Raw genomic sequence first — 11945 nt, 5'->3', positions numbered from 1 at the left:
AATGGCCCGTAGGTGTCGAAGGTCCGCTTTGTTCTCCACGAGCACGATCACAATGTTGTGATCTGTGTGGTCCCGAAGCTCTTTAAGCCATCTTTCAACGTTTTCAAATGTTACGTGCCTTGTGATGTATGGTTGAAGTATGTTTTGTATGTGAATTGGTTTTAACTATGGTTGATGTTTTTTGCTTAAAAACTATGTTTTGTATGTGAATTGGTTTGATCAATGCATATTTTGATTGGAATTTATGCATCTTTTTATATGTTTTTTATTTTTTAATAAATATTTATTATGAAAAAAATACTTGTGCTAGATATAATTCTCTGTTTATTTTCTATGTACCAAACAAGAGAAATAATTCTCAGCTGTATTTCTCTACTGAAATCTCTTAACTACCAAACAGAACAGTCAATTCTCATTCTTTACCAAACATCCTTTAGGGTTCATTGTTTGTAATCTTGATTTCACAATTTCTTGATACAAATCTTCAATTAGTATCAGAGCAAAGGTAATTGCTCTTGATATTGATCCGACGGACTGGATCTTGACTCACGATTCACATTGAAGTATTCTCGGCGATCAAGAATGACGACTCCTCAACCTCCACCGCGTGATAACTACATGTCAATTCCTTCTCAATGTCCGCTTCTAACACCGACTAATTACACGATTTGGGCTGTGAGATTGAAGGCAATCTTCAATCTACACGGTCTCTGGGAAGTAATTGAGCCGACAGATCCGGCTCCGGCAAACATCGACGTTAAGAAGAATAACGCAGCAATTGCATACTTGTTTCAAGCGATGCCTGAAGTGATGGTTCTTCAAGTTGCGAATCTTGCAACGGCACGAGAGATTTGGGCAGCGATAAAGACGCGATACATCGGAGCAGATCGAGTCAAGAAAGCCAGGTTAGCAACACTGAAGAACGAATTTGAAGCCCTAAAAATGGATGAAAGTGAAAGTATCGATGAATTTGCTTCCAAGATTATAGCAATTTTATCCAAAGCAAGTGATCTGAGTGAACCGTTTGAAGAGAAGATATTGGTTCGAAAATTACTTGATGCAGTACCGGAGAAATACATTTAGATTGTGGCTTCTATTGAGCAGTTCATTGACCTTGAAACAATGATGTTTCAAGAAGCAATTGGAAGATTGAAGACCTTTGAGGAAAGAATAACTCTAAAAAGTAACCAAGTGTTAGCAGCACCTAAAGATGATCAGGTACTGCTCAGTTATTCAGAATGGCAATTAAAGAAGAAAGATTCTGCATCCAAGAATAAAAATTGGGGAAAAAGTGAAAAGAATTCAAAGTTTAACTCAAAAAAGAAAGAAGGTGATGGTGGTAAATCAAGGAATAATAATCTGGGTAACCGAAAGAGAGTTGATAAGTCAAAGATTAAGTGCTTTAAGTGTGATGAATTAGGGCACTATGCCAGTGAATGTTCTGGTCTAAATGTTAAAAATCAAGAAGCAAATTTAACTCAAACTCAAGATCTAGATACAGATGAAGGTGGACCAGTCTTGTTTATGATTGAAGAAAATGTCAAGAAGGAAGTGGTATTTTTGAATGAACATAAGGTGGTTCCTTCACGTTTTGAAGGTGATGAGTTAGAGTGGTATCTAGACAATGGTGCTTCTAATCACATGACAGGTAATCCATCAATTTTCACAACTAAATAAGAATGTAGGAGGGAGTGTGAAGTTTGGGGATGGGTCATGTGTAGAGATAGAGGGTAGAGGTACAATTGTTTTAGAAGGAATGAATGATGAGCAAAGATTGCTCACAGATGTGTATTATATACCACATCTAAGGAGCAATATATTGAGTCTTGGGCAGGCAACTGAAAAAGGGTGTGAAATAAGAATGAGGGATGAGTACTTGTGGTTGTTTGATAAAAGTGGGAAACTAATAATGAAAGTGTTAAGGTCTGCAAATAGGCTGTACAAGATTAAATTGAAAATAGGCTCACCAAGATGTTTTCATGCTAAGTTGGACAGTTTACCATGGCTTTGGCATGGTAGGCTGGGTTATGTAAACTTTGATAGTTTAAGAATGATCACTAAGAAGGAAATGGCGAAAGGGGTGCCGTTCATAAATCATCAAATACAAGTTAGTGAAGCCTGTCTGGCTGGAAAGCAGACCAGGCAATCATTTCCAGATCAGACACACTACAAGGCTAAGGTACCATTGAAATTCATTTATGTTGATTTGTGTGGTCCTATATTGCCCACAACTCAAGCAGGAAATAGGTACTTTATGCTTATTCTAGATGATCACACCAAGTTTATGTGGGTTTATATGCTCAAGAGTAAGGATGAAGCACTAGATTTGTTTCAAGTCATTCAAAGCTAAGGTGGAGAATGAATATGAGTCTAGGATTAAAGTCTTGAGATCATATAGAGGAGGGGAGTTTACCTCCACTCGGTTTAAAGAGTTTTGTAATAAAGAGGGAATAACAAGACTTTTAACTGCACCATACTCCCCACAACAAAATGGTGCAGTGGGAAGAAGGAATAGATCTGTGTTAAATTTGACATGGTGCTTGCTGAAGGCAATGAGCATGCCTCAGGATTTTTGGGCTGAGGGTGTTAGACACTTAGGGGGTGTTTGGTAGAGGGATTTGATTGGGGAGAAATGGAATTAGAAATATTTCTTTTGTTTGTTTTCCACTTTTCATTTCTATTTCTCTTTCTATTTCTCTAAAACTAGAGAATTCCATTTCTCTTTAAAACAAAGAGAAATCCATTTCTCAGCAGCCTCCTCATAGCATGTCACCACCTCGTCTCCGGCCACCACCCCGTCTCCGGCCGCCACCTCGTCTCCAAGTCTGCAACCGCCACCTCGTCTCCAAGTCTGCAACCACCACCCCGTCTCCGCCGTTCGCAGTGGTGAACACAGAGATGGTAACCGGTTGTAGGTTGCAGGTGGTACGGGTGAACGGAGATTAGGGTTTCAAGTGGTGGTTCGTGGTAGGTTAGGGTTTTCAGATGGTCGGGTGATTGTGGTCGCAGGTGGGTGACAGTGGTGGTGGAAATCGGCGGTGGTTGCAGGTGGCTTCTGATTATCATCATCATCATCGCCACCACAACCACCACCACAAAATCTCCAAAGAGGCAGTGATGACAGATCTGAGCCTCCTTTTTCTATATCTTATGTTCCAAAAATTTGAATCTTTTTAATTTCTTGTGTACTGTGGTTGAAGAAGGGGGTTTGGTGGCGGCAGCTGGTGGTGGTGGGCTGTGGTTGAAGAAAGGGCTGTGGTGGTGGTGCTGGTGGTGTGGGGCTGTGGTGGTGGGGCTGGTGGTGGTGGTGGTGCTGTGGTGGTGGTGCTGGTGGTGGTGGGGCTGTGGTGGTGGGGCTGCGGTGGTGAGTGGTGTCAGGTTGGGTGGAGGTGGGGTTGGGTATGGTAGAGTTCTCTGTTTATTTTCTCGTGTACCAAACAAGAGAAATGATTCTCATTCTCCATACCAATTCTCTTTCTCTACAATTCCATTTCCATTTCTATTTTCTCTCCGTTTCCATTCTCTGTACCAAACACCCCCTTAGTCTATATCCTAAATAGAGTCCATACTAAGTCTCTAAAGGAGTGTACTCCTTATGAAGCTTTAAAGGGAAAGAAACCTGACTTGGGACACCTAAGGGTTTTTGGGTGTACAGGGCATGTTAAGATTACAAAGCCTGGTCTAAAGAAGTTAGATGACAGAAGTAATCCAATGGTCTATTTAGGTGTGGAAGCTGGTTCAAAAGCACACAGAATGTATGATGTGCTCAAACGAAGGATTGTTGTGAGCAGGGATGTGTTTTTTGAAGAAAATAGACCGTGGGATTGGTCAACTTACTTAGCAGATGTAAGTGGTAAAGACTCCAGTTGGGTAGAATTTTATGTGCAGGATGATATGTATCATGAAGATAGTATTCAGGTAACTGAGCCTGTTCAAGAACCTATGGTCAATGATGGTGTGAGATCTCAGTATGAGCAAGATCAGAGTTCTACTCAAAATGTGATTGAGCAAATAGATCTAAAAAGGTCAAGCAGTTTGTCTACTTTGCCTCCTAGATTAAATGATTATGTCTTAGGTGTTGGTGTAAGACATAGAAATGAAAGGCTTGAAGAAAATAACTTTCTTGAATTGTTACTTACTCAAGAAGGAGAGCCTAAGTTCTTTAAAGAGGCTGTTAAAGAAAGAGCTTGGAATATAGCAATGGATGAGGAAATTAGTGCCATTGAAAGAAATAAAACATGGGTCTTGAAAAATCCACCCTTACATTGTAATCCCATAGGGTTGAAAAGGGTTTATAAGATAAAGAGGGATGCTAATGGGTTTGTAACTAAGTACAAGGCTAGGCTGGTTGCTAAAGGGTATGTGCAGCAACCGGGTGTCGATTACGAAGAAGCTTTTGCTCCTGTAGCACGAATAGAAACCATAAGGCTGATCCTTGCATGATCAGCAAAACTGAACTGGAAAGTATATCACATGGACGTGAAAGCAGCATTTCTACATGTGGAGCTTAAAGAGAATGTTTTTGTAAAGCAACCAGAAGGATATGAAAGAAAGGGTGAAGAAGCAAAAGTGTATAAGTTGTCAAAAGCTCTTTATGGCTTAAGGCAAGCACCAAGAGCCTGGAATCTCAAGCTGGATAAAGTTTTAAATGAATTAAAGTTTAGAAGATGTCAACATGAACAAGCAGTGTATGTCAGATCTAAAGAGAATTCAATTCTGGTTATAGGAGTCTATGTGGATGATCTTCTGGTTACAAGTAGTAGTGAGATAGAAGTTGCAGAGTTTAAACAACAAATGAGGTTAAAGTTTGAAATGACTGATTTAGGTTTGTTGAGTTATTACTTGGGAATAGAGGTTGCTCAAACTAAAGAAGGGATTTTTATTAAGCAATCTGCATATGCAAGTAAGATACTGAAATTAGCAGGATTGGAAGATTGTAATGAGGTCAGGACACCTATGGAACCGGGGCTGAAGTTGTTTAAATCTGAGGGTGGTGATCTTGTGAGTCCAACAGTTTATAGAAAGTTAGTTGGATCTTTAAGGTACCTGACTCAGACTAGACCAGATCTGAGTTATGTTGTTGGCTATGAAAGCAGGTTTATGCAAGAACCAAGAGTTGAGCATCTTAAAGCCATTAAACATTTGATCAGATATGTTAAAGGTACAATTCACTTTGGGGTTAAGTTTCATAAAGGAGACAGAGATGGTCTTGTTGGTTTTAGTGATAGTAATCACTCAACAGATAGTGATGATGGAAGAAGCACATTAGGTAATGTTTTTTACTATTATGATTCTCTAGTGTCATGGTGTTCTCAGAAGCGGTCATCTGTAGCCTTGTCAAGTTGTGAGGCAGAATTTATGGCTGCAACTACAGCAGCATGTCAGGCTGTTTGGTTGCATGAACTGTTAGAAGAGATCACAGGAGTGAAGCAAAGGGTTGTTACTTTGATGGTTGATAATAAGTCTGCCATAGCTCTTATGAAAAACCCTGTTTTTCATGGAAGATCCAAACATATAAACACTAGATACCATTACATAAGGGAGTGTATTGAGAATGGTCAAATTATAGTTGACTGTATATGTGGAAATAAGCAAAAGGCTGATGTAAAGTTTTTAGAGATGAGGCAGTTGTTAGGAGTTGAAGATCTGCAGCAACTTTGGAATTAAGGGGGGAGAATGTTAGAAAGTTAAGGGACCAGATTGTAATAATTCCAAAGTTAGGGTGCTAGAATGTAAATAGTTTGTTTGTTTGTTAGTCAGTTGGTTTTAAGTGCAGAACTTAGGGTTCATTGTTTGTAATCTTGATTTCACAATTTCTTGATACAAATCTTCAAAACATTAGTCTCCAATTACCAAATTATATGCTTGATTGTCACCACTACTTATCACCTATTAATCCATCTAGATAAAAGGCCATATTATCGTGAGACCATCACATGATGTGGGCCATTCTCATTCATGAATATTTTCATGGGTTTGTACACCCAAAAGGACGTCGGCCCACAAAGTACTCAAAATTGTTTTTGCATAAATTGGGTAAGAGCTAAAAATTGCATAAACAAGTAGACAAGTGTATTGCTTGGATTTGTCTCCTGAAGATGGTGATATTTAGAACTGATGTGATATAATAAAACATGTAGCATAATTTGTGTGTATCTTATTACGAATAAGATGCTAAATTCTAATCACTATCAAATATGTTGTTGAACATGACGAGCTAGTGAGTGTGGCCTTGAAGACCATAATCTTCATAAAAAGGCAATTGAAAACCAATGAACTACGATTCTCATAAAATTTAAATTAGGAACTTTGATCCGGTTAAGTGTGACTCGATTGCTTTAACCTTCACATTTATGATTTGAGAACTATGACTCTTATAAAGTAGTAAATAGAAAACATTTGGTTCATGAAGCTTAAGATCTTCAAATGATACTCATTAAAATTAATTGTCATTGAAAAGCATGATTCTTACCAAATTACATAGAAATTGATTGTTACTGCGGCCCTGTTGGGGATGGTGATGCCATAAGCCCAGAATTATCATATGCACATTAGCTTAAACCTGCTTAAAAACTTAATATATACGCATTGAACCAGGTTGTTCTACTCTTACGCTGAAAATGAGCTGCAGACCCACCGGAGCCTACACCTTTGGCGACCACAATGCCCATTCATCGAGTTTAATACATGATCTCCTCATGTTCACATATGGATGCTCTTAGCAGGATGAATTAGACAAAATTATACAAAAATATATCATTACTAAAATCAAAACTCATATACAAGATATCAAGTGATATTGATTCAATGATTCGACCCACACTGTTTGATAAACGATAGCTGTTATATTGTATTTTGGATGACTGGATATATAAACACACAAAAAATTCACCCCAACTCAACTTCAAGATAAAATGCAAAACCAACTTACTGAATCTAACGAGGTATAAGATCAATAAAGTGCGATTACATGACATATTCTGGATGTAAAATTGAATTTCTGATGTAACTTTTACAAAAAATAAAATAAAAAATGACATGGACAGGCAATAAGAGATCATAGCCAACTGTATATGGATTTAATGTCTAATCTTAAGCAATCAGTACTACACTAGTCCATTAAAGTTCAAGCTTGGAGTTGCCAAACTGGCTAAACAAAATGGCCATATCCATACCCTGTTGCATTGTTGGCACTGCAGTGTCGTACGGGCAGTCATTAGAAAACCTGGCCTTCCCTGATTTCTGAACCTTTTTTATGCAGCGTTTGAACTTCTCGTGACACTTAACATTAGTCATTCCTGGACAATGTAGATCACACAAATCAATTAGAGTTCAAAAATAAAAGACATATCTTTATTTCATAAATGTGATGGCTCATTAGCCAAAAAAACCTCAGAAAAACACATTTTTATCTGTTACTAGTTTAACATTGAAAGAATAAGCTTTGCCACATCTTCTATTGAGATTAAGAGTGCAAAGAAAACGAACCGGTAGCAAGCTACTCGAGATCGAATCAATAAAAAGCTTGGAACAGGCCAGCTTTTTTGAGGTCGAGCCTCAAAATAAAGCGTGTTTATTTATCGAGCCCAAGCTCGAGTCTTCTATGGGAAGCTTGTTTAGGCTCGTTGATCCTGAACAAGCCTGTGTGTTTTTAAGTTTCACTTTTGGGCTTCTATGTATTAATTATTTAATTTCACAATGCCCAGCCTAGCTGGAGACGAGCTTAGTCTCGTTTAAGGTTTTTCTCAAAATATATATTAATAATGTATATAAATTAACTAATAAACAATAAACAAGCTTGAAAAACCAACTCATGAGCCGAGCTTGAGCTTTAGAAAAATAGCTTGAAATGAAGTCAAAACAGCTCGGCTCAGTTTGAGATTTCTTTACCTGATTGCTAGCAAATGCACTTATCATTCAAGCAGATTTACAACATATGCAAACAATGCAAGCTTCTACAGTTATGTGAACATTGCTAGGGCTCAATAACGTATGATCCTATTCATGCGACTAAATCATCATTAAATCTTATTTGTTCTAAAGAAACCGATTAATTAAAGGCACATCAACAGGCAATCAATCATGTAACTGAGTTGACAAAACAGACCTTTTTTCTCGACACATTCGTCATGAATCTGACAGCAAGCATCAAGGTCATCGCACGGCTTTTCACCTGGACATCCAGTCCATCCAACACCGCAATACTTTCCGTATCTTATTCCAAGCGCTGATGACAAATAACAATTGATATTCAGAAACGAGGATGTTATATCCAGACACTGTCTGTCTGACATCTATATGAGTCGCATGCATGACAGAGTGTGTCAGGAGATGTTGACCATTATAATATACGCCTCGTATAACCTTATGCGAGTCATATAGGCATTCGTGCAAAATGCACCTATAGACACTATAACGAGGCATCTATACTACTCGTATAGACCTGAGGCTCGGGGCCTATACCTTGTATAGGCCTACTGGTGTGGTGTCTAAACATAATCAATCAAACAACTAAATGGAATAACTTCCAGATGGACAAAAATGAGGATTACAAGTTTTCGGCAACGCATCTACTGCTGCATCTGACCTGTCCATTTTAATTAATAAAAGACATGATTTGATATTCTATGTATAATTATAAAGCACGAGGAGATTTTCCTCCAGATCATTCTCTATTGGATACATTACAGTCTATTGAGTCTCTACTATGAGTATTCGTATTGATATTGATTTCTCCCGGTGGCGCTTTCCTTCCTTCTGATTGCTCCTTATTGCTGCTGTCTGGTCCCACAACCAGATTATATTGGCTTACTGGCCAGCTTTTTATTGCTCTTTTAACTCTCTTTCCCAACGACCAACCACCAGGAAATTTCCTTAAAACAAAATAAAAAAATCTTTTTCTTTTTTTATTTTTAAATGTTAGTTTTTAAAAAAGCTTTAGCAGATGGGAGTGATGCGAAAAATGAGTAAATCTATTGTTTAAAGATGGTTAGAGATGAAATTGAAAACAAAAGAAAAAAAAAATTGTTGTGGAAGAGAGAATAAGGTGTTGTTTGTTTTTTAAGACAAAAACTGTCTGCAATTTAATTTCATTTAATTTCATGTCTGTATGAAGATTAGATTTGGTTTGAAGGTCTACAATCTAAGAATATAATACTATTTGTTTTATAAACTGAATATCGCCTGCATAAGCTGAAAATTAGTTGCCTATCATACATATCACAGTAAATATAATTTATTTAACGTCTGTAGACTATTAAAATAATTGGTGGTGGTGTACGAACTGTGGAAGTGGGTGGTGGTGGACGATTGGTGGCAGACGATTTGTGGTAGGCGATGAACGGTGGTGGTCAACGGTGGGTGCAGGTGATGGACAGTTGTGGGGGTGGTGGATGGTGGTGGTGATCGACGGTGGGGGGGGGGGGGGTTGATGGACAATGGTGGTGGGTGGTGGTAGTGGACGGTAGTGGTGGCAGACGATGGGGTGGTGGTGGTGATGGACAGTGGTGGTGGGTGGTGGATGGTGGGGGTGGCGGACAGCGGGTGGTGGTAGTGGACGATGGTTGTGGCCGACGTTAGGTGGTGGTGGTGATGGACGGTGATGGTGGTGGGTGGTGGACAGTGGTGGTCGGTGACGATGGGTGGTGTTGGTGGCAGACGGTGGGTGGTGGTAGTGGACGGTGGTTGTGGCGGACGGTGGGTGGTGGTGGTGGTGGACGGTGATGATGGTGGCGCATGGTGGGTGGTGGTGGTGGTGGACATTGGGTGTTGATAGGATGTGAAGAAGTTGAACAATAGCTTATTTTTTAAGACCATAAAAGCAGTTTTCAGATCTTTTTTTTCTATAAAAAACAAACAGTCTTCAGAAGCTTATGTCTGCGCGTCTGCAGACGTAAGCCCCTTGCAGACCTTTTAAGTAAAAACAAACAGAACCTAAGTTAGAGATGGAAAGGATGAGAGGGACGAGTCTGCTTGGTATGAGATAATAGAATGAGCGAGAGAATGGAATGAACAGAGAAACATAATTGATCATTACCATTTCGTTGTCAAGTTTGGTTACTTTTTAGAAATGAAATGTACTATTACATTGTGTTCTTTATTACGAGGAAAAGGAATAAATAAAAAAACAAATGAAATACAATTCATAAAACATGACAAAAAAAATTCATTCTTCAAAATATTGTCATTTTTAAAAATTTTCACAACATTATCTAATTAATATATTTAATAAATTATTTGTTATTTATTATAAGTAGATCAAAATATAGAATGATATAAACAATCATAGTGGAATTAAAATAAAATTTTATTAAACATGTTTTCTATTGCTACGTTTTATTACAATAATTATAAAATAATTGTTCAAATACAAAATAGAGAACTAAGTAATATGAAAATAAGGTAAGAAATGAGGAAAAAATGCAGGAATAGAAAATTGTTCAAATACAAATAGAGAATTAATATGAAAATAAGGTAGGGAATGAAAAAAAAAAAAAAAACAATTCCCTTGGTAATGGTCCAGTTTGTTCCATTTTCAATCAAATATATTTATTTCCATTGCGTTTTGAATGAGTCATTTCATCCCATTTTTTATTATCTCATACTGTACGCTAATTTAGTTCATAATCAAACTCCATAAAGTCATTGTGTCATGAAAGAGTATTACCTCTCTGCTCAGTTATGTAACATCAACGAAACAAGTGCCTATCGTCGATTGATAGTAGTCAGCTTGTCTACGCTGAGTTAGAAACGAGCCAGTTTCGCGCTTAAATTATCAACATAATGGAGCATATCAAGTCAGGGTGAGTTGCCTTGTTCATTTTTGAGCTTAGCTTATAATGTGTTTTTTTTTTTTTTTTACTTTCTCAGCTTATAACATGATTTCTTTTTACCTCTTTTTTTATTCAGGTATTTCATTTATATCGTGTTTAAGAGAAACTCCAAATGTTTTTTTTGAGAATATTGCAAACTCACACCAAATGAAAAGGTAGTTTCGTAATTTTAAAATTGATCTCATCCAATTTTTAAAACTAATTAAACCAGTGCATTTGTAAAACGATTTGTTTGATAACCGATTCAACTATGAAAGCATTATTGGCTTTGATAGAATGTCAGTTTACACATATTTTATTTTATTCATGGAACTTGAACCCTTGCAACCTTATCATTTAAAAATACAAACTTTTATTCAAAATCTTGATACCTAGACCGAAAACTACCCTTTAATAAAAACGTTATTGATAAAAGGAGATATTACGTACCTGCATAATGTTTGTTTTTTAAAATAAATGGGTTGGTCGTCAGCAAGGGTCTCGCCTCATGAGGCACGAGGAGTTTTGACTAAACTCCATTGCTTGCGTTTTGGCCATCTCCATCAATCACTCCTTAACATATTAACAACCATCTCCCAATCATTCTTCTTTGCCTTTTATATGCCTCGTGATAATGATATTCACGTTTTTTTAATCATTAAACTTGACCTAAACCCTTTTTATAATATGAGTCAGGTAAGCTTTCTTCGATTTACAATGACCATACGTTAGAGTTTGATTTATATATTTTATTTTTAAAATACTTTTTATAATTCATTAATTTGGCATAAAGTCAATATTTGATCCGGTATATGACTTGATAAAGGTATATTTACTACTGATCAAATAAAAATCATCTCTTTAGACGAAGACAAAGTTTAAGAAAATGTAATAATCATAATTACTATGATCAAACATGTTACGATTAATTGATAAACGACAATACAACCAAAAAATAGGTAACTCTCAAACTCTATTAACCAAGAAAATATTCCTCAAAAAACTTAATTACAAGGTAAACAAACGCAGTGTATATAGATAACATAGACTTGTTAGACTATAAAATGATCTGCTAATTAATAGCTATAGCCAACCTGTTATTATCCATTTTCCCTACCTTTAACTACGCCCCAA

At 37.2% G+C, this 11945-nt stretch overlaps 2 protein-coding genes across 2 annotated transcripts; one reads left to right on the top strand and one right to left on the bottom strand.

Annotated features, from left to right (window-relative positions):
• The first annotated feature begins 3711 nt into the window (after positions 1–3711).
• Positions 3712–4443, top strand: LOC143583247 (uncharacterized). The gene has a single exon (XM_077065601.1). The coding sequence runs from the start codon at positions 3712–3714 to the stop codon at positions 4441–4443; it is 732 nt and encodes a 243-aa protein (XP_076921716.1).
• A 2676-nt stretch (positions 4444–7119) lies between these two features.
• LOC143583246 (putative phospholipase A2 homolog 1) lies at positions 7120–8669 on the bottom strand. The gene is given in 5 exon segments (XM_077065599.1): positions 7120–7298; positions 8108–8227; positions 8464–8489; positions 8553–8614; positions 8616–8669. Coding segments are annotated over 5 exon segments (441 nt in total).
• Positions 8670–11945: the final 3276 nt, after the last annotated feature.

This window comes from Bidens hawaiensis, unplaced genomic scaffold (genome assembly GCF_021521415.1).
Source record: "Bidens hawaiensis isolate Kalapana, Puna unplaced genomic scaffold, B.hawaiensis_p1.1 tig00032184_1, whole genome shotgun sequence".
Taxonomy (NCBI): Eukaryota; Viridiplantae; Streptophyta; class Magnoliopsida; order Asterales; family Asteraceae; genus Bidens; species Bidens hawaiensis.
This window is presented reverse-complemented; position numbering and strand designations above follow the sequence as displayed.